The sequence below is a fragment of the Macrotis lagotis genome, chromosome 1, assembly GCF_037893015.1.
Source record: "Macrotis lagotis isolate mMagLag1 chromosome 1, bilby.v1.9.chrom.fasta, whole genome shotgun sequence".
In the NCBI taxonomy this organism is placed as follows: Eukaryota; Metazoa; Chordata; class Mammalia; order Peramelemorphia; family Peramelidae; genus Macrotis; species Macrotis lagotis.
In genome coordinates, this window is record NC_133658.1 from 826539311 (window position 1) to 826566322 (window position 27012).

Sequence of the window (27012 nt, forward strand, 5' to 3'; positions counted from 1 at the left end):
TCTTTTCATTTTCTGCAATAGATGTTAGCATGAAAATCAAAATTACTTTCAGGGTCTTCTTGCTTATGCTGATCATGAGCACAATTGAATGATCAGGTGCCCAGGGAAAAGATTTCTTTTTTACCTTTGAATATATGATAAAACCAACTTTATCAGGTCTTTTATTTCATACCTATGCATACCTTCATTTAGATCTTATTTCAAAAAGCTTGCCTCACAATCCTGTGAGGAGGGATAGTACAAATATTATTTTTTTTCAGATGACACCGAGAGTCACTAGTTTAAATGACTTTCAAGATTACAAAGCTGTTAAGTGGAGGGCTAGGACTTCTATACAACATACATTCCAATTTCTAGAGGAATCTAGTAGATTTGCTTTTAACATTTCAACCAGAAAACCAGAAGCAAAGAATTTTAACTGGATGAATTGCCTAGGAGTAGGCTCAGCTAGTACCTCCTTCGTTTTTACTTGGGTTATTTCCTTATCTTTTCTAGTTGAAATTCTCCCCTTCATACCTACCAGGATCTTGAAAAAATGATTTTGTATTTGCCATCTGCTTGCTCAGAGACTACTTTGATTTTAACTTTTATTTCTAGCATTGTACTCAACACTTAGTAGGTGAATAACAAATACTTTTTGACTTGAATTTAATATAATTGATTCTAGGAGCTTCAGAAGAGAGTTTGATTCTGGAGCAGGTTAAATATTGTTCTCTTTGTTCATGAAGAGGACCAAAATGACATCACATAGAATCAAGCTATAATAATGCCCAGACTGTGACTGATCACACCAACTAGAGCTTTCAATGCTCAGTCCTGCAATTTCTGTTCAAGGTAATGGGTCAACTGAGCTCAGAAATTCTGTAGTAGAACTGCCCAATACTAAATCCAGCCCTACTTTAATAAGGCTCCAGTAGTGGGCCACCAGGCTGCCCAAGAAAGGGCAAACACCCCTAGGTGAGCAGATGAATGCTTTCCTTTTGATCTATAATGGAAGACTGAGATCTAGCCTCGGAAAATCAAAGCAAAAATATTGGGGCAGCTAGGTGACACACTGGCCCTAGGGTCAGAAAGACATGAGTTCAGATCCAACCTCAAACACTTAATAAATCCTTAGTTGTGTGACCTTGGGCAAGTCATTTAATCCCATTGCCTTGCCAAAACAAACAAACCCCCAATATAGGTAGAGTGGAGAAATCTATGGATCCCCTTCTCAGAACATTTATAAATGGTTAAAATAAAATTATGGGATTACAAAGAAAACCAACTGGTTTTTTTAGAATAGTTAATGTCTATAAAATATTTGTAATGAGGCACAGAAATCTATGGGATTAAAGAAAACCACTTGTAGTAGAATAGTTAATGTATATGAAATATTATGTCTATGATACACAAATGCATGGGATTAGAAAGAAAACCATTTGCTGTAGATTAATGTATATAAAATATTTATGTCTATGAGGTACACAAATGCAGGGTATTACAAAGAAAACCAGTTATAGTAGAACAGTTAATGTCTATAAAATATTTATGTCTATGAGGTACACAAATGCATGGGATCATGTAGTATAGTTAATGTCTATAAAATGTTTATGTCTATGAGGTACACAAATGCATGGGATTACAAAGAAAACCAGTTATAGTAGAATAGTTAATGTCTATAAAATATTTATGTCTATGAGGTACACGAATGCATGGGATCATGTAGTATAGTTAACGTCTATAAATATTTATGACTATGAGGTACACAAATGTATATGCATACATACACCAACATGAAACTTTATATACACATATTTTTAAAATTCATGAGACCCAAGTTAAGAACTTTTGCTTAAGGGTCATCATAATTTTGTATGCCTATATAACATGTACATTATCTATACATACACACATTTAAAATCCTTGCTTAAGGGTTATTACAATCATTTTAAATACTTTTTTGGTTGTTCAGACTGCTGTGACCCAGTCGGGGTTTTCTTGGCAAAGATCCTGCAGGGCTTTGCCAGGTTCCTTCTCCAGATCACTTTACAGAGGAGGAAAATGAGGCCCAAAATAGTCAAGTGACTTGTCCAGGATCACCCAGGCGGTTAAGCGTCCGGGATGGGATCCGCATTCGGGCCTGCGGGACACCGGCAGGTAAAGGCGGACGCCCCCAGGTAAGGAGGAAGCGCCCCTAGGGCGGGCAGGCGGGAGGGCGCTGCTTCCGGCCCGGGCTTGGCCTCTACCACCTTCCGCCAAGGGCAGGGGTGCAGCGACCGGGCCGGGCGCTACCACGTCTGGCTCCGCGGGGAGCCCGGGGCAGGAGCTTCCGCCGCAAGCTCAGCGCGTTCCCAGCTTCCTCTCCCTTCTGTGGGCGCCTAAAATTCAAAGCGGCCGCGCCCCGCCCCCAACTCTGGCCCCGCCCCGGGTGGGGGTGGGGAACGCCGGAACAGACCCTTTCTCCCGCCATTTTTCGATCGCGCCAGATTTTTTTCAGAGACTTTCCGAGCTCAGCCCGTCCCCAGGCCCAGCCGCCCGAGCCGAAGGCTGACCAGGGCCCCCGGGGTGCGGGGGGAGGAGGCGGCTGCCATGCTCGCTCACAAGAAGAGGCCGGCGCAGAGCCCCTGCCGGCAGTGGGTGCTCGTGGCACCAGGTAACGGGGCGCGAGGGGCTGGTGGACTCCGCCCACGTGGCCGGGCGGCGGGGGGAGGGCGGGCGCGCGCCGCGGAGGGGCGCCCCCGCGCACGGCGGCCCCGCGCAGACTCCCCGGGCGCGCGCCGCGCGCGGCCTGCCGCTTCCGGGCGGTTTCCTTGGGGCAGCTTCCCGGGGGAAGGGGCGGAGCTTCTGCTGCACCTGAGCCCCGCCCCCCGCACTTCCACCCGCGCCTACGCCCTGGCTGGGAGGGGGAGGGGAAGCGCATCCGGGGCCATGGGGTCACCTGGGCAGCCCCACGAGGGGCAGAGGCTCCCCGGGCCCCCGGGAAGGGCCGCGAGCCGGCCTAGTCACCGAGGGCTTGTGAGGGCCCCGCCAGGCCCTGTGGTTTCTTAGAACAACTCACCCCATTTAATGGGACCCATATGGAATATATATATATATATATATATATATATATATATATACATATATACATAGATAAATATATATGTGTGTATATTTGCCTCAGTTTTGCAAAAAGCGGCCCATGGGCGGCGCCTTGGAAGGAACATGGCGGGAGCGCCAACAGGTGCGCCTTGCCTTTGGCGGGAAGCCTCCGCTCAGATGACCAGGACCAGAACTCGAGCTCAGCAGCTCTGGTCCGGTTCGACACGGTTCGCGAGTGTGGTCTGCCATGGTGCCGTGACAGGCCCGGCGGCCATCCGGCCGGCCCAAGAGCTTTCCAGACATCCCCTCCTCCACGGCCGCTCCAGCCTGCACAGGATCCTAGGCCCAGAGAGACCCCTGCACGGATGCTGAACCTGAAGCTAGGGGGCTCAGGCCCACAGAGACCCCCCTGCACGGATGCTGAACCTGAAGCTAGGGGGCTCAGGCCCACAGAGACCCCCCTGCACGGATGCTGAACCTGAAGCTAGGGGGCTCAGGCCCACAGAGACCCCCCTGCACGGATGCTGAACCTGAAGCTAGGGGGCTCAGGCCCAGAGAGACCCCCCTGGACAGATGCTGAACCTGAAGCTAGGGGGCTCAGGCCCACAGAGACCCCCTGCACGGATGCTGAACCTGAAGCTAGGGGGCTCAGGCCCACAGAGACCCCCTGGACAGATGCTGAACCTGAAGCTAGGGGGCTCAGGCCCACAGAGACCCCCCCTGCACGGATGCTGAACCTGAAGCTAGGGGGCTCAGGCCCACAGAGACCCCCTGCACGGATGCTGAACCTGAAGCTAGGGGGCTCAGGCCCACAGAGACCCCCTGCACGGATGCTGAACCTGAAGCTAGGGGGCTCAGGCCCACAGAGACCCCCTGGACGGATGCTGATCCTGAAGCTAGGGGGCTTAGCTTCAAGGAAGGAGGAGGAGGAGGTTGGCGCCAGCTCCCTCTCCTGAGTAGGAAGGAAACGTGCCCCTCCGCAGATTCAGCCACGATGCAGAGATGGCTCAGAGAGGGGAGAGCCGAGTCAGAATAGTTCACAAGATCTTAGCCTTGGAGCTGGAAGGAACCTAAGAGGAAATCACTAGCACAGCCTTCTCATTTTATAGATGAAGAAACTGAGGCCTAGAAAGGGAAGCAGCTGTTTAGATAGATGGATAGGTAATAGATGATAGATAGATAGATGATACATAGATGATAGATGGATAGATGATAGATGATATGATAGATAATAGAGGATAGATAGATGGATAGATGATATGATAGATGACAGATGATAGATGGATATTTGATGGATGACAGATACATGATAGATGGATAGATGATAGATTGATTTTGATATATAGATCTACACACAAAATTACTTATATAGTGATAGATTATTTTTATTTAAATATTTATAATATAATTATATATTTGAAACCCAAATTTTTATTGGGTGCTGTTGATACATTTAATACTAAAAACTTAAGAAGGAAATGAAAAAACTGGGCTTGTTTTTCAATTTCCTCTTTTTTTTTTGGTGGGAGGAAAGAAAAGAGTTTTCTTTAGACTGTAGAAAGGCCTTAGAATAGTGGGAGTAAAAGAAGCTTTATTTTGTTGCCTGTCATTTTTATGTAATAGATTCCATCGTCTCTAACGTTTTGGAAGTCATTTGCTTGGAAATATCCTTTTAAAGAAGTCTTCTGGGTTTGAATTAGCAGGCTTAGAAAGTCCAGTTAACTTGAATTCACTTGGAGTTAAGAAAAAGAGCCATCACTTTAGCTTTGAGGTAAAGACCTGTCTTTCTGGTAAGGCTAGGATTTGAGTTCTTTAAAATAACTGAGGCTGGTAATGTTCATAAAAGCACAAGGGAGGAGGTGGGCATGTCCTTTGGCAGTCAGGACTGAGGTTGGAGGGACATGGTCTCATTGGCTCTCTGCAGAGAATGAGCAAGTGAAATTGTGAGGGGAGGTTTGAAAATATTGGCTAGAAGTCAAAAGTGTTTTTTGCTCTTTTGTGGGATGGTAATTTTAATGGTATACCATCTACCAAGAGGGAAACAGACTGTTCACTGTATTTAGAGATTCAGCCTCAGTAAGTGCCATCTATTCTTGTGGTAAATTCAAGTTGGTAATGAAGTAGTTGGCAAAAGCCCAGGAAACTGAAACGTTTTATATGGTGGACAGTGAAAAAGTTTGCATGAGAAAGGATCACTGACAACTGTTTTTGTAAGATTATATAGAACAGAGCTCATAGGGTGGGGAAGAGACATAGTAGAAATTCGTGACTATTCAAATATTTGATGTGAAATTTAAGAATTTGATTTAGGTCAAGTCTTGCCAGAGTTTCAAATTTTAAGAATCCATCCTTTCTTTTGCCTCAGTCATGTTAATTATTAAAATTTTAAATATGGGATCTCTAATCAGTGGAAATTAAAAATATATTGGTTAATTCTCAAATGTATAACATTTAGGGGTAAGAGACTTGGTTTCAGATTTTAGTCAAAATATTCCTTTTCTCTGTAGCATAGTGAATAGAGTGAAAAGCCAGGAAGATCTAGGTTCTCTTTGACACATCCTGCCTATGTGAACTGACCAGAATCATCTAACCTCTAGTGCTCTATATCAGCAGTATCAAATGGGGGCTACTAAACTGTGCATAAGGATCCCTGTTGGTCACATTGATTTAGAAAATCACATATTAACACCTATATTCTGATGTATCTTTGTTTTGTTAAAATTTCTCAATTATATTTTGATCCAGCTCTAAACATTCTTGGAAGTGGGAGAAACCAGTTTGATATTCTCCAAGTAAGACTCTAAATTGTGGAAATGGTGTCTACCTGCCCTGCTATAGATTTTTCCCCACCAGGAAATTTCCAGTACTAAATCCAGTCCCAGTCCCCAGTGTGAAATACTATCATGGTTACCTTGGATCCAGGGATCAGATAAAGTAAACAGAAAGAGATATAGACCTAGCACCACCAGAGTTTAATATACCCCTTAGACAAGGCTTTTTCATAGCCCTTTAAAAAAGAAAAGAAAAAAAAATTCTTGAAAGTCACAGTTTGATTTATTTTCTAAAGAGGAATTCAATTTGATTTGTGATAATTCTTTGAGAAAGCCGTTAAAGAAGCAGATGAGGCAATTTTGTTGCCAGATCATAGTTCGGTTAATATTTGAGTAAGGTTAATTTATTCTGTTTCCCAGCCCAGCTTTTACTGCCATCTACAGGTTTCTGAGACTCAGTTCTCAAGTTAAGGAGCTAGTGCTCTCTTTGTAGGGCCAGGGTTAAGGATCAACTAGTCAGAATATGAATTTGTCATTTTCCCAAGGGTTAGTTTCTTACTAATGATTGGCTAGAATAGAATTATTTGTGATAAGTCAAAAATAACGTGCCTTCTTCTAGGACCAATCCCAGGAAAAGTATGTTTTCCTATGGATGTGGATATGTGATAAATTAACTGAAGAAAGAAAAAGACACTTTTGGCTGAGTATTCACTGGAGTTATAGTGAAGTTTATTTTTAAATTTCTGTAAAATTTAATAGAATTACGTAGGTGATGGTCATTAATTAATGAAAAATTATATGCAAAGGACACACTTCACTACAAAATATCATTAGAGACTGAAACAGAAATATAGAATTAAAAAGAAGTTTATTAGAAATGCAAATAAACTCAAGATAGTCATCTGTCTTTATCTTTGCATATAATTTCAAATCAAATCAAAGTCTACTATATAATATTTCTCATTTCTAAAAACAGTAAGTTTTGCAAAGACTTTCCTTACCACAAGTGCCTGAAGTAAGTGGAGTAGTCATATCCCTACTCGACAGATGGAAATTGAGACTGTATCTTATTGTAAGAAAATGTTTGTTCCTGGACTCCGACTCACAATCTTGTGTCCTTTCACTGTGTCAGAAATTTTTTTAAAAATCTCTTGAGTTTTTGATATTTGGATATTTGGAAGACTCTCCAAGGAGATTCAAGAGTTTTTGCCCTTCACGTTTTTAACATCTATTTGGGCACACATGACATGGGCAAAGATAATTTTAAATATAATAACCTATTAGAAGATACTGATGATATTCAGACTTTGAGAGGTTTGATTTTAAGCTTAGCAGAGAAAGAGTTTCCCATTTGGGTACAATTTTAACTGCTTATACTTTTTTTACTTTGAATGGCCCTCAGTATTTCCTCAAATTGTTCAGGGCCTACTGGACAGTTTCCAGCTACATATATCTACCAACAAATGGGGCAGTTTCCATAATGGATTGCCTTATCTACACTAGCTAGTAGGAATGTTGCTGAAGTTTCCCATCCTTCTTTGCTGCTCCCGCTCCTCTGGAGATAACAGATGTTTGGGTCATGTTTATTATAGTTTCCCATGAGACACAATTTCAACTGCTCACAGCTGTAGTTTGTTGGTACAGACCTGGGTCTTTACGGATAGCGAAACATAGATCCAGATCCAGATCATAGGTTGACCGAGCTGGAGCTGGGAATGTCTCTCATCTCTAGTAGCTATGAGCCACTTTTTGAATCCATAGAATATTATTGATAGAATGAACTTTAAAGACAGTCTAGTTCCATCTGCCTTTTTTTCTTAAACTATGCTGATGTATGAATATCCATCTCAGCAGAGAGAGGTGTTTAGAACAGTACTTAAACATTGAGAGGCCCCGGTGAATGTGCAGTGATTAAAAATAGCTATTACAGATGTTGGTCTCACAGCCGTAGAACCTCATTCAGGTCAAATGAGCTGAATAAATCTATAAGAGTGAATGGATCTTTAGTGCATAACCTTAAAGAAGAATTTTGAAATGAAGTAATTTGTCTTTACTATAAGGTTTCTTCTTTTTAAAACATAAATTTGTTGTCTTGGGAACGCTAAAAAACTTAGCACATTTTTTCAAAGTGAGATAGTTAACTCTTAAGGGAAAGGCAGTAAGCATATTCTAAGGAAGAATAGAAATGACCCCCAAATCCAGATTTTGCTATTGGTTAGGCCACTAACCAAAAGTAAACTCAAACAAATGCTTGCTTAGTGCTTGGTTTTTCCATTTGTAAAATAGAAATAATAACAGAGCCTCTTTATCTTTGATGATATTATGTAAATAGACTAGAATAATAAGTATGAAAGCAATTTGGAAGTATTTAAAAAATTTCATATACTTATATGTATCCTTATTGTTTCCCTTGTTTGAATGTTAAATTCTTGGCTAATAGAATTGTTTCTTTCAATATATTTGAAAGAAACTGCCTCATTTGTTGGTAGACATATGTAGCTGGAAACTCCCCAGAGCCAAACACAATGATAGGTGCATAATAGAAATTTAATTTAATAAATAAAAAGGTGGAGCAGTGGATAGAGTGCCAGACCTGCAGTTATTCACCTTCCTGAGATCAAATCTGATACTACCTCTATGACCCCAGGCAAGCCACTTTACCTGCTTGCCTCAGTTTTCTCATCTGTAAAATGAGCTGGAGAAGGAAATGATAAACCACTCCAGTCTCTTTGCCAAGAAAACCCCAATTGGGATCACAAAAAGTCAGGCATGACTGAACAACAACAACAACAACAACAATACTTGGTTGATTAAACTGATAAAATATCTTGCATTTATTCCTTTGAATTATATTTATGCGTCAGAAAGGCAGTGTGACAGATCCTGGGTTCAGAGCTGGACTCTACTCTATACTACCTTGTCCTTCTGATGAGATCTCTTTTTAATATTATGAACCCCAATTTTAGTGAAATTTACTTTCCTTTTTAACATTTTTTTGTGAAATCATAGTTATTTTTATTATTTATGGCTCTAATGAATAATTATAGCCTTTTGAAAAAATCTAAAAAAAATTTCCCCTTTAAAAATTTAATAATAAAATTATCCAGTTTGTTGGAAAGGAACAGGTACTAGATCCAATTAACTTGTCATTGACCCTAGAATGTCTTCAACTCTCCCAGGCAAACATTTAGAATTTTAAAGTGGGTTTGAATGATATTCTTTTCTTTGTGAAGATTTATACTTTTGTGTGAAATATGTCTTAATTTATAAAGGTGTCCTTTTACTTTCAAAAGTGACAAGTTCATTATGATGGCAACCAAGAAAAAATTCAATTCCAGGTCTGTGTTGAGCTAAATTTTGAATAATTTTTCAAACTTTCTTGTTACAATCTAATATGATATAGGTGGCATTGTGGAAGTCTTTGATTCTTTAAAGATTGAGCATACTCAGATTTTCCACATGAAGCCAGATTCTGGCTTTATTTCTCTGATGCGTTTTTAGTGGGTTGACCTTCCTCTGATGGCCACTATATCTGGCTGTTTCCATGCTCGACTGTTCTCTGTGGTTGATCGACTAATCATCTGCCAATTGGTGTAATCAGACAGTTTCTGGAACCTGATCTTTTCTCCTGCTAGTCATTATTCAAAAGGGACTGGGACATTTATGAGTTAGAACACTCTTACATTGCTTTTTTTTTCTTCCTCAAGGCAGAAAAAGATTATAAGAAACAAAGATGAATAGAGCTTGTAAAAGCCTTGATTTTTGAAGGGGGAAAAAGTAGGAGCTGTATGTACAGTATTTGATCCCTACCTTTTAATTTAAAAATTAAGTTTAAAACACATTAAGGAAACAACTTATTCACTGCTTTTCAGAGCTAAGGCATATGAAAACATGTGTTTGCTAAAATTTGATCTTTTCAAAAAGTTTGTTTAATTGCTCTGAAGTGTCTTCTATATTTGCCCTCTCTCTATTCAAATCTAGTCTCAGATTCACTGTGTGACCTTGGGCAAGTTCACTTGACTCAGAGATTGCTTCATACCCAGGGCCATCTCCAGGCACTCTTGATTCATATCTGGCCACTGGACCCAGATATCTCTGGAGGAGAAAGTGAGGCTGGTGACTTAGCACAGTGCCCCCTCACTCATATCCAATTCTTGTGCTTGTCATGGCTTCTTCACCTGATGTCATGGTCTTCTTCGAGAACAAAGGACAAAAAACATCAAAGAACAGGAAAGCACTGTGAAGGGAGTATTTCCAAAGTAGTGTGTAACAGAGGTGGAGGATGGAGACAAAGAGACCACTCAGAAGGCTGCAGAAGCAAGGTCCTTCAAAGTTCACCCTCACCTATCAGCTAACCTATTTCTCAAAGTAAACTCCTTAATATAAAACCTTAGATTAGCCAGTTTAATTTTCTTATTGTCCCTAAAACTCACTATGGATAACTCTATCTCTAAATCATTTATGTCTTGTCTATATCTGTTTTGTTGTTATTCAGTCATTGAGTTTTGTCCAAGTCTTTATGACCCCATGGTCACACCAGGCCCATGATCTTCCACATCATAATATTAGAGAGAGATCTCATCAGAAGGGCAAGGTAGTAAAGTATATAGTGGAGTCCGGATCTGAACCCAGTATTTGTCACACTGCCTTTCTGACAACTAGTTGTCTTTAAGTTTATCTTCATTGCTTCCATGACCCTATCCATCCATCCCATCCTCTATGCTTCCCTTCTTTTACCTTCAGTCTTCATCAGGGTATTTTCCAGTGAGTCTAAAATATTTAAGCTTCATTTTTGGCATTTGACCTTCTAATGAGTAATTTGAATTAATTTCTTTAAGTATCATATTTCCCCATGTATAAGACACACATTAATTTTGGGGGCCTAAAATTCGAAAAAAAATGTATTACATAAAGTTATTGAGAAGTTTTACTTATCATGAAATTCAATGACCTTCTGTTCATAGCTTTCAAGCATCTTTTGGGCAAGTCTGGTGCGTGGACACATGCTTAATCCATTCCATTTCATGAACCTGAAGCACCAATTATGTCCTCCTTTGAAATCAGTCACTCTTTTTTTATCAGCAATTCTTCTTGTTTCCTGCTGAACCATCTTTGTGGACACAGGCATCACAGTGGTCTTTTGCTCTTCAGTTCATCTCTTCAATTCCCTCTCTAACTCAGGTCATTTGGCTGACTTGCCTCTCATGACCTTCTTCTGTCCTGGTGTTTTCAGGAGGGTCTTTCTTCCCCTAGCCAGTCTCGGATTGTTTTCTTGTTTGGAGGAGGACCAAGCTGACATTCAGCAGCATGACTTCCATTTACTTTTGCAAACTGAATCACTTTGAACTTGAATTTAGCATTGTATGAACATCTTTTCTGGACCATTTCTGGGTAAAACGTGGCATAAACGTAACCTAATATATTGGTAACAAATGCGAAACAATTGCAAAGGCAACAAGCACAAAAAAGCAGGAATTGCAAGTAAAAAATCTACAAACACTGGACAAGATGCTTCCAGTTCTAAATTTAGACCTCAAATTTTTCTAAAATGGGTGCATCTTATACACGGGCAAATATGGTATTAACTGATTTGATCTCCTTGTGGTTCATCAGGGGATTTTCAAAGGGTTTCAGCACCCCAGTTTGGAAGTGTTGATTTCTGTGGGGCTCAGCTTTTTCTGTAGTCCAACTCTCTCAACTGTATATTGCTCCTGGAAAAAACATAGCTTTGACTATTTACACTTTTGTTACCAAAGCTGTGTCTCTGCCTTTACCTTTCCTTCCAGAGCTAGCAGCTTTTAATATGACTGCAGACGCCATCTTCAGTGATCTTTACATGATTATGGAATCTGACACTGCTTCCAAACTTCTCCCTCCATTTGTCAGGACGCAATGGGACTGGTTGTCATGATCTTAGTATTTATGATTAAACTTTGAACCAGCTTTTACACTCTCATCTTTCACCTCCATCAGGAGGCTTCTTAACACCTTCACTTTCTGCCATTGGAGTGGTGTCATTAGCCTAGCTGAGATCATTGATATTTCTCCCATCTGCTTTAATTCTGACTTTTAATTTATCCAGCCTGGCATTTTGCATGATATATTCTGCATATAAATTAAATAAGGTGACACTATACAGCCTTGCTGTACTCATTCTCTGGTCTTAAACCAATCATTTGTTCCATGTTTGATTGTAATTGTTGCTTCTTGACCCTCATTTGGGTTCCTCAGGAAACAAGATGATCACTTGGTACTCCTGTTTCTTGAGGAATTTGTGAGCCACACAAAGGCTTTATTGTAGTGAATGAAGCAGAAGGAGATGTTTTTCTGGAACTCCCTCATGTTCTTCATAATCCAGTGAATGTTGGCAGTTTGGTCTCTGATTCTGCCTCTTTGAACACTAGTCTGTTCTTCTGATAATTCTCATTTCTCCTATTACTGAAGTGAAAATTGGGGCTAGCAACCTTTCTGACATGTGAAATGAGTGCAATTGTTCTTTATATCTATCTCTGTTTCCCACTTTATGCTAGTACTATTACCAATGTCTTTCCCTTGCCAGAGAGACAGCTTTATCTAATTCTTCTCTCCCTGTCTAAGTCTCATCCATTGTTCTAGGCCTAGGTTAGGTCCTACTTAGTGCCTGGAATTTCATCTGATGATACTAGTCTTTATTGCTTCTTCTAAAATTCCTGTATCACCACACATGTTCTTCACTTAAGCATGTACCCAGGTACATACAAAGTACATCCTTTAGTATGCTTCAAAGATCTGAGATTTTTTGAATTGAGTACTATATTGATGCAAACCATAATCATTTTATGCTTTAGTATGTAATCTTCATGAGTTGTTGTGACAGAAACAAAAACAAAAAAACATTTCATCACCTGGAGTCTCAATGATATAACCAAGTCAGGAAGACTTGGTTCAAATCTAGTCTTATAAACTAAGGTGCTTTATGAGCCTAGGCAAGTTACCCAACCTCTGACTGCCTTATTTCCTTATCTGTAAAATAGAGCATTTACTTCCCGAGATTGTTGTAGGATAAAATGAGATATTTGCAAAGCACTTTCCGGACATTAAAGTACTATAAGAGCCCCATTTTTTATAGTTGCAATGAATTTGTTAAATCTTAAGCTAGTTATAATACAGATAATAGTCTTTTACTGGACTGTAGAAACCCAGGATGAGAGGATGAGAGTAAAGTATAAAATGATTAGGAAGGTAGGTGAGAAAAGCTATTAATGTCAAGTCAAATCAACAAGAATTTCTTAAGCTTCTATAAGCAATGCATATGAAAAAAAGCAAAAAAAAAAAACAAACCCCAGATCCTACTGTCAAGCTCCCTTAACAAGGAAGACAACATGTAAACTATTTTGTCAAAACAATACAGTCAGATAAATTAGAAATAATGAATAAAAAGGCACTAATTTGGAGGGGGATTAGAAAAGGCTTTTTATAGGTGAGATTATAACTAGGATTTGAAGGAAGATAAGGAAGCCAGGAGACAGGGATGAGGAGGGAGAGAATTCCAGGTTTTAGGCCACAGCCTTCCCAGTGGAGAGATGCATTCAAGAGATAGCAACCAGGCCAATGTTAATGGATCACAGAGAACATGGAGGGGATAAAGATATAAGAAGACTGGAATAGTAGAAAGAGGCCAGGTTGTAAAGAACTTTATATATTAACGTTGGAGGCAATGGGGAAACCACTGGAGTTTATTGAATAAGGGAGCAAAATGATGAGACCTATACTTTGGGAGAATCAATATGGGAGCTGTGTAGATGGTGGATTGGATTTGGGAGAGACTAGGCAGGTAGCCCGGTGAAAAAGCTATTGCAGTAGTCCAGGCAGGAGCTAATAAGGGCCCAAACCAGAGTGGTAGCAGTACAGAGAGAAAGGGACATGGAAAGACACTGGAGTTAGAAATGGTAGAACTTGGCAACTGATTGGATGTTTATTATAAGTGAGAGAGTTTAGATGACAACAAAGTTGTGAACCTGAATGACTGGAAGATAGAGGTTCTCTTAATAGTAAAAGGAGAGATGAAAAGGCTTGGAAGGAAAAGATAATGAGTTATATTTCGGACATGTTGAATTTAAGATGCCTGTGGAACTGCAGGACTGATACTAGGACAAGATATGTAGATATGTGAATCTCATGCATGGATGGTAATTGAACCCATAGGAATTGATGAGATCACAATGAGAGGGAGGGAGGGAGGGAGGGAGGGAGGGAGAGAGAGAGAGAGAGAGAGAGAGAGAGAGAAAAGAAAGGATTTAATGAGGTAGACTTGGAGTTCACCCATAGACAGAGGGCATGACATGGTTGAGTCAGGGAAAAAAATTTGAAGAATAGAATGGTTAGGGTAGAACCAGGAAAGAGAAAAGTATTATTGCATCCCAGAGAGGAGAGAACCTCCAGGAGGAGAGGGTGTTCAACAATGGCAGGTACTGTATGAGTCAAGGAGGATATGATTGTTAATAAATTTGGAGAAACCAGTATCAGTTTGGTGGTGAGTTTGGAAGTCAGATTGTGGGGAATTAAGGAGAGAGTAAATAACAGAGGAGTAAAGGCATCCAAAGATTTTCTTTTCAAGAAAATTGGCTGAGAAGGAAAGTAGAATTAGTGGATAGTAGTTATTTGGGATGGTAGACTCTAGTAAAGGGTTTTTTTTTTTTTTTAATGAGACAGACATTTTTTGTTGTAGGCCTCAGGGAGGGAAGTAGTAGATTAGAAAAGAGCTGATAATAATTGGGGAAATCAGCTGGAGAAAATAGATACAAATGAGATTAAAGGTGGAAGAGTTGACATTGATGGAGGAAAAGATTGCTCCATTGTCATAAATTAGTAGAGAGGATGACATGGAATTGTTAGATGCAGAGGAAGGGTTGTCTTATGAGAAGGAAGGGAGAAGGAGTTCTTGAAAAATATCCTCTAGTTTTTTCTTTTTTTCTTTATTTGCTCTTTCTCTTTCTCTCTTTCTCTCTTTTTTTCTTTCCTCATTGTCTTTCCTCTCTCATTCTTTTTCTTTCTCCTTTCTTTCTCATTTTCCTTCTTTCTCTTACCCTTTCTTTTTTTGTTTCTTTTCTGTTTGTCTGTTTTTCCCTCCCTCCCTCCCTCCCTCCCTCCTTCCTTCCTTCCTTCCTTCCTTCCTTCCTTCCTTTCTTCCTTCCTTCTTCCTTTTTATTCTTTCATTCTTTCCTTCCTTCTTTCTTTTGCTCTTTCCTTTTTCCTTTTCCTTTTTCTTTCTTTTCACAGTACAAAGTAAAGCCCTAAACTGAGCTCATTGCTCTAGGGGTGCCTTTTGCTGTTACAGAGAAAAGAGATTTGTTACAGTCACAGTGGAGGGTACTCTAGGGAATCAGTTGAGAACTTGGAAAAAGTAAAAATATGCTTTATTTCATTGAGGGCCCAGTTGAGATAAGATAATATAAATTTGTAGTTGATAAAAATTTTCATGGTTGAGAGACTTTATCTCTGTTTAGAAAAGACAAAAGCAAAATAGTTGTGCAAAATCAGTCAACTCCATTGGCTGAGCCCTCCAGTATGTGCAATAAAGTCAGCACCTGAAATTCTCTCTGTCTCTGCCAGGGAGAAGGGAGATATTATCATCTGCTTTCTGGAAGCAGTATTGGTCACGACCTTTAAAGTTCAAGTTAGCCATTTGTTGTTGTCTTTTTATTTATAATTTTAGTCATTTTGCATAATTTGTATCTACTTCTTTTGTCATCAATTTGTGCAAGTCTTTCCACATTTCTCTGAATTCTTAGTAGTCATAATTTCATATTATATAGTATTTCATCACATTGCAAAGTATTAAAATATGTTGATATTATACAATAATATACAGATATTTTATGCATTTCTGAATTTCTAAACTTTTTTGTATTATCTGCTGGATTTTTGCATGCTGTCTGTGACTTCCACAAAACTCCTCAAAAATTTTCACTTAATTCTTATGCAGCCTTCAATATATCAAAACCACAATGGCAAAGTCGCTATGTTAAAGGGAGAACTTACTATCCTTGTTTAGCCATTCCCCAGTCAGTGAATGCTCACTCTCTAGTTTTTTGCTACCATACCCCAAAAAGTGTTGCTATATGCTTGATATAGATGGAATCTTTGTGTCTTTGATCTTGAGGTAAAACACTAAATTTTTCTTTACATTAAACCCTCATGTCATAGTTCTGGGTTCTTTCACCATCCTCACTGTTCTTCTCTGATTCTTCTATATTATGGAACTCCTAAAGAAAAGCAATAGTCCAGCTGTGAATTAACCTAGGATTTAGAATTGTAGACTTTTTTAAGGGAGACAAGTCTTATAATTATTTCCCCTTAGACACTGCCATACTTCATTATTCATTTGAGATAGATAAAATTTTACCTCATTTTTCAAAAGTCTCCAAAGAGCTCATTTTAGGTCACTTTTCCTTTTTGCTCACTTGATTCTTTCATATTGCATGCAGTTTAAGCCAGTTTCTTGAATGTTTGATTTCCTTTTTAATGAAAAATGGCAGATGACTTCCTTCAGATTATGATTGGGAATAACTTTTGATGTAGCTGCATTTTTATAAATTACCTAGAGATTATATTCATATACTACCTTGTGATTATTCATGATTAAAGTCAGGATTTTAAAATTTCTCAAGATTTAAAAAAATGTTATTATGAGTACTTATTTTTTCATTTGTCTAAATTTATAGTATGTGCCTAATGAGTTTTACCTTAGGAGTCTTAAATTATTATATGAACAAAAGGCATGTTATCTCAGCTGGGGCAAAGGGCTCTAAATTTAGAAACATGTTTTTAAAGGTGTGGTTTGCACAAATCAGTCCCAGACAAATAAGCTATGCTATAGAGTGGCAAATAAGGATTTTAAATGTTTTTTTAATAGATTAGAAACTTGGGCTTGCTGAATTGAAAATATTTAGGTTTGTACAGCTCTTTGCAAGTCACTGTAGAAATACTGATAGGGTTACTTTTAAATCACTTTGGCAAAATTGAACTTCTATCCACTGACTGAAAAAAACAAGTAAATTACTCTTATTGTTTGAAAGTTTTGTAGACAGGTTTATTTTTTATTTTTACTATTAAACATGCAAATCTCTCTCTCTCTCTCTCTCTCTCTCTCTCTCTCTCTCTCTCTATATATATATATATATATATATATATATTAAAACGTTGGTAGGAATTTATTCTGAAGTTCAGAAGACTTGGGATTTCTGGCTTCTATTTTCAGATGTTCCATTAAATTTGCTTGTTTAACTTACTTTCTTATTGGGTTTTGGTTCCTGTCCAGGGACTACTTATTGGGTAAAATAATATGGGATGCCTGGGTGAAAGGTGATATGTGTGGCAAGAATCCAGTTTTCTGCCCGAACAGGATCTGTTGCCTATTTCTATCTGGCCAGTGTGGCTGACCAGGGTACTGAGAAGATCCAACAGTATCAGGAGAGCCAGATTGGGGGGATAGCTGGGATTCTAGCCAGAATGAAAACTTTTAAACCATTGTCTCATCTTCAGCCTGATTATTCTGGTATTTTTCAGGATGTCTTTATCTCGGTGTTCTTCAGTTTTTTAGTCCTTTGTTGTTTTTATTTGTTCATTTTTATAAAGTTTTTGAATCCCTTAATGGTTTGGTATGATGTTCTTAAAACCTTTTTACTGTTCATGTTTCTGCCTTTATTTCAGTGTTTATTAATATTTTGCTCCAGCAGCTAAAATAATTCAGAGAAAGGGTAAGGCATTGAGACACAGGGTGGATTAACCAAAAAAAAAAAAACCTTCCTTAGGAATTAGAATCTTAGGGGCAGCTAGGTGGTGTAGTGGATAAAGCAGTGGCCCTGGAGTCAGGAGTACCTGGGTTCAAATCCAGCCTCAGACACTTAATAATTACCTAGCTGTGTGGCCTTGGGCAAGCCACTTAACTCTGTTTGCCTTGCAAAAACCTAAAAAAAAAAAAAAAAAAAGAATTAGAATCTTGGGCATTCTATTTCAATGAAGACATAATTGATCATAGAGAAGGTTCATAAATGAGAAGCTAAAATTATTGCAGACATAAATAAGTAGCTGCACATATAAATATTTCTTTTAAAAAATCATAAAAATATAGGACTTCTGGAGGAAGAAGGGATTATAATCTTTATTGATCATAGAACCAATGAGGTTGGCTATCACTTGATATTCAAAAGTGGTAGCTTTAGGACAAATCAGAGATATTCTTTCCAGGAGCTGATCAGGTTAGAATATAGAAATAGATGCAAAGTAGATTTAGGTAAATTCACAGATGATATAGCTCCATTACCCATTAATAAAGGGTTATTTCTGTTTGACGTGAAGGAGTATCTTCCAACTCACTTGTCAGCAAGAGGGTATCGAGACTGAATGAACTGTGGGTCTGTCTCAGTATGACACTATGATTTAATTTAAGCTCTGGAGAGGGGAACATCAGCCAACTGTGACTTTGCCTGGCTAAGCCTAGAATGAAGATTTTCTCAGACAGCCATGATCATGTCAGCCAAATTGTGAATAGGATGCCAAAGTATATTTGGACAGAGAATTGGCCTTAATATGGTTATTGATTAATTTTATAAAATAAAAGTTCTTACATTGAGCCCTTAGAGATATAGATTTCTCCCAAAAGAGTATCTATGATCAAATCTTATACTGTATAATTAATCAACAAGTTCAATGCTTATTATGTGCCAAGACTTTTAATAATCTTGGAGATTTGACTTCCCAAAAATTTCATGTAAATTTTTTCATTTGGTCATTTTCACAATCTTGGGTGATCCTCACATGTCTTGTGATGTTAACAGGACAGGCATTACTATTCTTATTTTCTAAATAGATAATTTGAGGCCTAGGGGGATTAAATAGCTTGCCAAAATCACACATTAAAGACTAGCAGAAGTCACTAACACAAGGGGTTTTGACCTCTAATCCATTGCTTTTTCTACTATATTTTCCCATTTTCAAAGATGACTGTAGAATATAAGCTTCTTGAGGCTAGAGATTTTCATTTATAGTTTTACATCTCACACCTATCACAGGCTTATTAATGTGATTGATTGAGTAATAAATTGATTGAATGAGTAATTGAAACCACATTCTCTAGAAGGGATAAGGTTCCAAGAAATGAACTTTGCAGGCAAGTAGTTTAACTTCCCTAGGCTTATATTTCCACATCAGTTAAATGAAATTAATAGGTTGGACACTAGATAGCATTTAGAATTCTCAGGTCCAAACGTATGTTTCTCAAATGAGTTTAACAGCATCTTTAAGAGGACTAGGCACATCATTCTCCTGCAGCCATTTAAGTTGTTCCTTATTTCTTTAAGGATCTCTTTGTAATTGAACTTATACAAGTCTCTAGTGTGCTTTGGTAGGTCAATCTCCAAATATTTTATACATTTTGTAGTTATTTGGGATTTTGTTTCTCTGCTATTGCTTCCTGTATTTTGATATCATTACATAGAGATGCTGTTGATTTTTTGAGGATTTATTTTGTAGCCTGCAACTTTGCTGATTCCCTAGAATTTTCCAAGTAAATCATTCGAAAATAGAGTTAGTTTTATCTTTTTCTTTACTTGTTTGTTCTTTTACTTTCTTTCTCTTATTGACATTGCTACCATTTTCAGAATTATAACAAATAATAGTGGAGAGAATGAACATCCTTGTTTATTGGAAAAGGTTCTAGTATATCCCCATTACATATAATGCTTGCTTTTGGTTTTAGAAAGGTGCTTTTATGAAATAAAAGGGTTCCTCTATATCTATACTATGTAGGCAATAGAACTCAATAACCCAAGATTTAATAAAGTAGAAAACATAAGTTCCTTAGGGAAAAAATCTCATTATTTTTAAAAATTGCTGGAAAAACTGGAAAGCAGTCTGGTAGGTTTTTTTTTTAATGCTAAAAAAGCATAAAAGCATCATTTGTATTTTAATAAAGACTTTCTGCAGCTCTTGGACATCATGTAGTTATTGAATGTCATGTTTTAATTTTTAATATAATTGTCTTTTTTTTTCTATGTTGAACCCTTTTGCATCCCTAGTATAGATCCCACGTGGTCTGATTTCTTGAATAAAGTTTAAGAGTCTGTTTGACAGGATTTTATTTAAAATTTTTGAGCTGATGTTCATTATAGCTTTTTCTATATTTTATCTTTTCCTAGTTTAGGTATTAGTTCATATTTGTCTCATAAAAGAATTATGGTATAATGCTGAAGTTTCTCCAGTTTTAAGAATAATTTTTGAAGTAGTGTACTAATTGTCCTTTAAAACTTCATTAAGACCAGGAATTTTTTCCTTTGGTAGTCCTCTTACATCTAGTTTATATCTATTACAGATTGGATTATTTAAGATCTCTATTCATTTTACTGATAGATTGGCCATATTATATTTCTAAAGGTATTCTATTTCTTTTTTTGTTCTCAGTTTTAACATTTAACTGGGTATAATACACACACACACACACACACACACACACACACACACACACACACACACACACACACACACACACACAGCCTAATTGTTCTTTTTATGTTTCTGGCTTTGTAATTTCACTTTGATCATTTGTTTTTTTATTGATTTTGTTATTCTATTCTCTCCTTAATCAGATGAGCTAAGGGTTTATCAATTTTTAATATTGTTTCAAGGAACCAGCTTTTACTTTTTTAAAAAATAATTTGTGATTTTTTTTTTTGGTACCAATATTTTCCCCTCCAAGTCTTAATATCCCCCTTTTTGTGCTTGTTTTATATTTAGTTGTTGTATTTCTAATTTTTTAAAAGCATTTTCAATTCATTAATCTACACCTTTCTGTTTTGTTAATGTATGTTTATAAGGATATAATTTTTCACCCAAGGACTGCTTTAACTGTATCCCAGAACTTTTGTTATGTTGTTTCATTATTATCATTTTCTTTTATATGAATCATTTCTATGATTTGTTCTTAGACTCACTCATTATTTAGGATTTCATTGTTAATTTTACATTTGGGTCTGTAGCTTTTATTTGTGAACAAACTATTATGTGCATTATGATTTGTAAAAGGAGGCATTTACTATTCCTGACTTTTTACAATTATTTCAATATCTCTTTGCATAGTACATGGTTAGTTTTTGTTAAAGTTCCATGTGCTTCTGAGAAATATGTATATTGTTTACTGTCCCATTTAGAAGATGCCATAAATCTGTTAACTCTAGTTTTTCCAGCAATTAGTTCAATCCCATAGTTTTCCTTATGTTTCCATTTATGTTAGATTTATCTAAAAGTGAGAGGTTATTGAAGTTTCTTGTCACTGTTGTGTTACTGCCTATGTCTTCCTGAAGCTCATATAATATTTTCTTTATGAATTTGGATACTAAGGTATTTGAAACATATAAGCTTATTATTTATATTTATTTATTTTCTATATTTTTTAGCATAATAAAGTTTTCTTGTTTATTCCTTTTATTTTTGAATAAAGTTTTTAACTTGTCATATAGCATGATTGCAATTCCTGCTTTTTTAGATTCACTTGATATAAAGTAAATTTTTTTTCTATCCTGTTTTATTTTGTATATAACTTTGCTTTTTTAAATGTTTTTTATAAGCAACAGATTGTAGTATTTTGTTTTCTTATCCAGTTTGTTAGTTTTTTATTTTATTGGATTATTTAATCCTTTTACATTTAAAGTTATGTTAAGTTTATATTTTTCTCCACCTATCTCTAATATTTTTTCAAGTTATGATCCTTCTCCTAAAGTACTCTGTTCCTTCAATCATTTTACCTTAGTCTTTTTTAAAGGTGTCACGATTTCCCCTGATTATCTTCCTCCCAGTCCTGATCCCTTTGGAGTTTTGCTTATTATTCCATTTTTCCTCTTGTTTTTATCTAGTTGTATAATTCTTTCTGCTTTTCTTCCCTTTCAGTCAAGTAGATTTCCCTTTCTCTAGCCCTATTCAGTAGTTTTTAAAATTTTATTTTTTCCATCACTTCCCCAAACCAATTTCTCTCACACAAGTGTTTTCAGAATGGTCAAAACTGGCTCCACCTCCCCTTGTCAGCCTCAGGCTCCTGAGCTTTGTCCTGGTGTCTCCTTTCCCTCCTCCCCTCCCTCCCCTCCCTCTTCTCTCTCTCTCTCTCTCTCTCTCTCTCTCTCTCTCTCTCTCTCTCTCTCTCTCTCTCTCTTCTCTCTCTCTCTCTCTCTCTCTCTCTCTCTCTCTCTCTCTCTCTCTCTCTCTCTCTCTCTCCCCTCCCCTCCTCCCCTCCCTCTCTCCCCCTGCCCCCCTTCCCCAGTTGTCCTTCTGGTCCCCGGCTGTTCAGAGAGCTGTGGCACCACAGTTGGGGGCTTTGAGGTTGCAGCCCCCAGCAGACATTTGCTTCTGGAGGGCTGCAGCTCTCCTCTGTGTTGCAACCAGGACCTTCTGGAGCTGGGGTGACACTGGGAAGGAGAGGGAATGGGCTGGAAGATGGGTTTTGTTGCCAGCCAGCCTGCCTGCTAGATCAGGTTGGGGGCCTGTTCAGTGAGCTCAGGGTCAGGAGCATCACTTCATGGGCTTTCTTTCTTTCTTTTTTTTTTCCCCAGACATAAAACTCAGTTTTATTTAGAGGATTCAACATTTGAGCTTCTTTTTTAAAAAAAGTCAGCCTGGGAATACCATGGATCTATTATTAAGTAAGAACTTCCTGCAAACTAGGAATGCTAGGCTTTAAATTTTTTTTAATTTATTTAAAGCAATGGGGTTAAGTGACTTGCCCAAAGTCACACAGCTAGGCACTTAAGTGTCTGAGGGCAAATTTGAACTCAGGTCCTCCTGACCCAGGACTGGTGCTCTATCCACTGTACAACCTAGCTGTCCCAGGAATGCTAGGTTTTAAAATCAATTCAGACCTGTCATACTTCTGTCCTTAATCTTCTTCAAAATGGTCTCATGCTACAATTCCTATTTCCAAATCTCTTCCAAACTAATTTTAAAGAACTTGCTCAAGTCAAAAGGTCTAGCAAATTGGCATGGCTGGGATGTACTTTTGTCCTATTTCCATTCCAAAATCCCCACCAAAAATAAAAATTAGAAAAAGGACTCAAACATTCACACATACAGATGAAGTAATGGCTTGTTTGGTCACCTCTGATAGTCCCCTATTCAATCTAGACCACCACAGTCAGGTGGAAAGAAAGGGCAAGGATAATTTTTCTTGCATATTAGTAGAGACCTTAAAAGCAGATATAACCTGCTCCAGGTCTGTCAAGGAGAGGCATATGGGCTTTCTTTCTTTTTTTTTTTTTTAGGTTTTTTCAAAGCAAATGGGGTTAAGTGGCTTTCCCAAGGCCACACAGCTAGGTAATTATTAAGTGTCTGAGGTCGGATTTGATCTCAGGTACTCCCTGACTCCAGGGCCGGTGTTCTATCCACTGCACCACCTAGCCACCCCTATATGCTTTCTTTTTTAAACTTTCTTTTGGATTCTTTGGATGCACATGTCTGGATTCTTTGACCATGGAGACAACTCAAGTTGTTTTATCTCTGGCATAGAATTTCTCTTTTTTGAAAAGATTTGAATAGTCGTGGGAATCAGAGAAAATGTCTCTAGTTATTCCTTCTTATTGCTCCTGTGACTTGAAACCTTTTAGATAACCTTTTAGGAGAATGCAGATCTACATTTTCCCAGTGTTTGAGTTTGCAAAAAACATTTTTCTAGAATGCCTTTTTTTTTTTTAGTTTTTGCAAGGCAAAGGGGTTAAGTGGCTTGCCCAAGGCCACACAGCTAGATAATTATTAATTATCAGAGGTCAAACTTGAACTCAGGTTCTCCTGACTCCAGGGTTGGTGCTCTATCCACTGAGCCACCTAGCTGCCCACCTCAGAATGCTCTTTGAAGTGGGGAGTGGGTGAGAGGAAATAAACCTAGTATGGAAATAAATGCCTACTATTTCCTCCTAGGAAATAATTGCCTACTATGAGCTAGGCACTATGCTAAGCACTTTAGAAATATGATCTTATTTGATCTTGAGCATCAAGGACTGGATGTGCTACAGTCATGCTTCATGCTCTTAGAAGCATCATTTATCTTCTACTGAATTCTGCTCCCATGTTTACAGGCCGTGCTGCACATCTCTGTAGTTGTGGGTGAGTTTGGTGTGTTTGAGGTCTTCTGTTGGATTTCCTCAACTCCTTCCAATTTGCTAGTCTATGTCTATTTGTTTTCACACACATACACTCTTCCTCTCCTCTCTCTCTCTCTCTCTCTCTCTCTCTCTCTCTCTCTCTCTCTCTCTCTCTCTCTCCCTCCCTCCCTCCCTCCCTCCCTCTGCCCCTTGGTTCCTCTTATGAGATTTTTTGTGTTTGTGTTTGTTTTATTTACCAGTTATAGGGATAAGAATTTTTATTTTGGAAATTTTGTTCCCTTGCCGAAAATGATGTGCCTCATATGGTCTTTGAAGGAGTGAAGAACCCCCAGAGCAAGGAAAATGACCCAGATCTGTTTGATGGAAGCCCTGATACTTGGGAAAGGGGAAAGCATATAGTCATTACTTAAATTAACATTCCTGGAAGCTACATATGTAACTTGAGGATTATGCTGATTTTTTCTTGCATGCATTATATGAGTGTGCCTTGTATTTCCAACACAGTATCACAGTGATCAGGCTAGAGGGAAGCACATGTCTGAATACATTTTAATGACTAAAGAAGTCTTGAATCAAAATGTAACCCTGATCCCCTTTGGTGTGAGTGACTGTAATAAACACAGTAATGATCATCTTAAAAAATAAAGGGGAGGTGGGGGTCATATATCTTATTTTCATTGGAACTTTCTTCAGGAATCTGAAAATCCTCTGTGTGTTGTTTGAAAAGAAAATGAACTCTTCTAGGGGAAACTTTGCTTTTTCTTTTCTGGAGCCGTTGGCATGTTTTCTGAGCTAATCTTCCATGTGCCAAAAATCAGACAGGGTCATGAGCAAATGGTCAGGGCTGCCAAGCCATAAGGATCCTTGGCAGAGGTGGCTGCCAACTCTGAAGAACTCCAGTGACTCTCAACTTTTACATGATATGGAGAAAATTTTGTGTTACTCAGAAGAGAGATGAAAGGACCTGCCAAATTGAAGAATTTGAGTTTTCATTAATTGGTAACTACATTCATATCAAAGTGAACTAGAAAACAACCCCAATCAATTTAGACTTACATGAAAAACACCTCTTTTGAGAAGGGACCACAGAGTTGAGAATCAAACCTATGCTTTATTTTCTGTACTTTGGTATAAATTATATTTCCCCCTTCTTAAGTTTCAAGAAATTGAAGTTCCTGTCAAATGCAACTCCAGGGGGCCATAGTGGGTGGCTTATTGGGTTAGCAGTCAGGACAAGTGGGTTAAGATTTCACTCAGATCCTTCCTAACTGTGACTGTGGACAACAAATTAACTCCCCAAACCACTTAACCTCTTCTGTAAAAAGGGGAATAATAGGACCTATAAAACTTACCTGATAGTAGGGACTCAACTCCCTTTGGTAGTCTGATGAATGGATCTGTGGATCCTTTCTCAGAATAATGTTCTAAAATACATAATATAAAATAATCTAGTTATTTATTGTCTACTATGTGTCAGGCCAATTATATTGAATTATAGTAACTATGATATTTTATGTGCATGTATGTATGTGTTTGTGTGTGCATAAGTGTGTATATTTACATATACATATATCTAAATACATGTATATGTGTGTATGTGTGTATATATATATGAATATATATATTCATATGTATGTGTATATATCTATGGCTATCTCTTTATAAAAGTTCATGGACCCCAGGTTAAGAACCCTTGCCATACAGGGTTGGTGTAAGATTCTCATGGATTGTGTGTGTGTGTGTGTGTGTGTGTATAAATTTCTGTGTATCTGCCTGGTTGTGTATCTATTTCTTTATTCTGCCAACTTTAGAGGCTTGGGGGCCAGGACTGGGGTGGATAGCAGTAACAAGTTTGGGATGTTGGTGTTAGAGGAAAGTAGCCAGTAGCCATGTCAGGACAGGTTTTACACTGCAGAGCTTTTGAGCTGTGGTTTTTGGAGTGAGGTGAATTCAGGAAATGAGATTCAGGCTGTAAGAAATGGAATTTAACATTTGTTTCTCACTTGACACAGTTGTTATCCTCATTACACACAGACACACATTTTCGTTAAAGTTCTTGTGTCAAGAAAAATAATCATCTATTTATCTAGGGTTTTTTTTTCTCCCCCCCCCGCCCCATGTTCCGTGTCTTAATGTTCTAGAAACGAGGGTAGATTGCAGATTGGGCTCTGTTAACATATGACTCCTGGAGACATGCAGTGGAAGATAAAAGACATTTATAACTAGAGCTTTACAGAGAGCTCAGTCAGAGGAAATGGTCGTCCCTTTGCATCTTAGGAAGTGGTTAAAAAAGATGAGTTAGATGTAGAGGTGAAGAACCACAGATGACAGGACTTTGTGGAGAATGAAACCATCAGGTCATTTGCTGTCACTGATATGCTACTTTCTTCATCATTAAAAGAAAAATCTTGAATCTAACTTGTTTTCCTTTTGTAAGAGAACATGTCTTGCACGGGTTCTTAAACTTTTCTGTTATGTTTATGGATCCCTTTGGCAACCTAGTAAAGCCTGTCCTTGAAATTATGTTTTTAAAAGTATGAAATAGAATACATAGGATTACTAAGAAAACCAATTATCTGGGGCAGCTAGGTGGTACAGTAGATAGAGCCCCAGCCCTGGAGTCAGGAGGACCTGAGTTCAACTGCCCTCAGACACTTAATAATTATCTAGCTATGTGGCCTTGGGCGAGCCACTTAACCCCAATTGCCTTGCAAAACAAAATAAAATTAAAAAAAAAAAAGAAAACCAATTTTCAAAGAAAACAATTATTGAAAGATGATTATATTTAAAAGGTTTATATTATTTTATCAAAGGATATGAGTCTGGAATTGTAACATAGTCATAAAAGTTACAGTTATAAAATCTTTTTCGAAAGTTTACAAAGGCTAAATTAAGAACCCCAGAACTCTAAGAAGAATTACCATAAAACTCACCTCTTTCTGAAATTCATAGTTACATATCATTTGCCCCAGTGTTATGAATTTTTCAGATTACTGGAATTAGGCTTTTTAGCCTTAAAGTTTTTCATTATTTCACCATTTTGAGGAATATTTTCCTAG

The 27012-nt window shown here is 38.0% G+C and overlaps 1 protein-coding gene, 1 long non-coding RNA gene and 1 other non-coding gene across 5 annotated transcripts in view; 1 reads left to right on the forward strand and 2 right to left on the reverse strand.

Annotated features, from left to right (window-relative positions):
- Positions 1-2366: 2366 nt before the first annotated feature.
- The window catches only part of RNASEH2B (ribonuclease H2 subunit B), an 89143-nt gene continuing 64497 nt past the window's right edge, over positions 2367-27012 (forward strand). For 2 of the 3 annotated variants that reach the window (XM_074217168.1, XM_074217167.1), the window contains exon 1: positions 14097-14281. In XM_074217168.1, the coding sequence (XP_074073269.1) occupies positions 14191-14281 (91 nt within the window). In that variant the 5' untranslated portion in view covers positions 14097-14190. Of the gene's footprint in view, positions 2636-14096; positions 14282-27012 lie in introns of those variants that run through there. The other variant, XM_074217169.1, reaches the window with a different exon arrangement.
- LOC141510684 (small nucleolar RNA SNORA31) lies at positions 22955-23086 on the reverse strand. Its single transcript, XR_012475111.1, has one exon. It is a non-coding gene; the product is annotated as a small nucleolar RNA SNORA31 (small nucleolar RNA).
- LOC141488868 (uncharacterized) lies at positions 24613-25377 on the reverse strand. Its single transcript, XR_012468836.1, has 2 exons — positions 25306-25377; positions 24613-24917 (listed from the first exon to the last, which is right to left on the reverse strand). It is a non-coding gene; the product is annotated as an uncharacterized LOC141488868 (long non-coding RNA).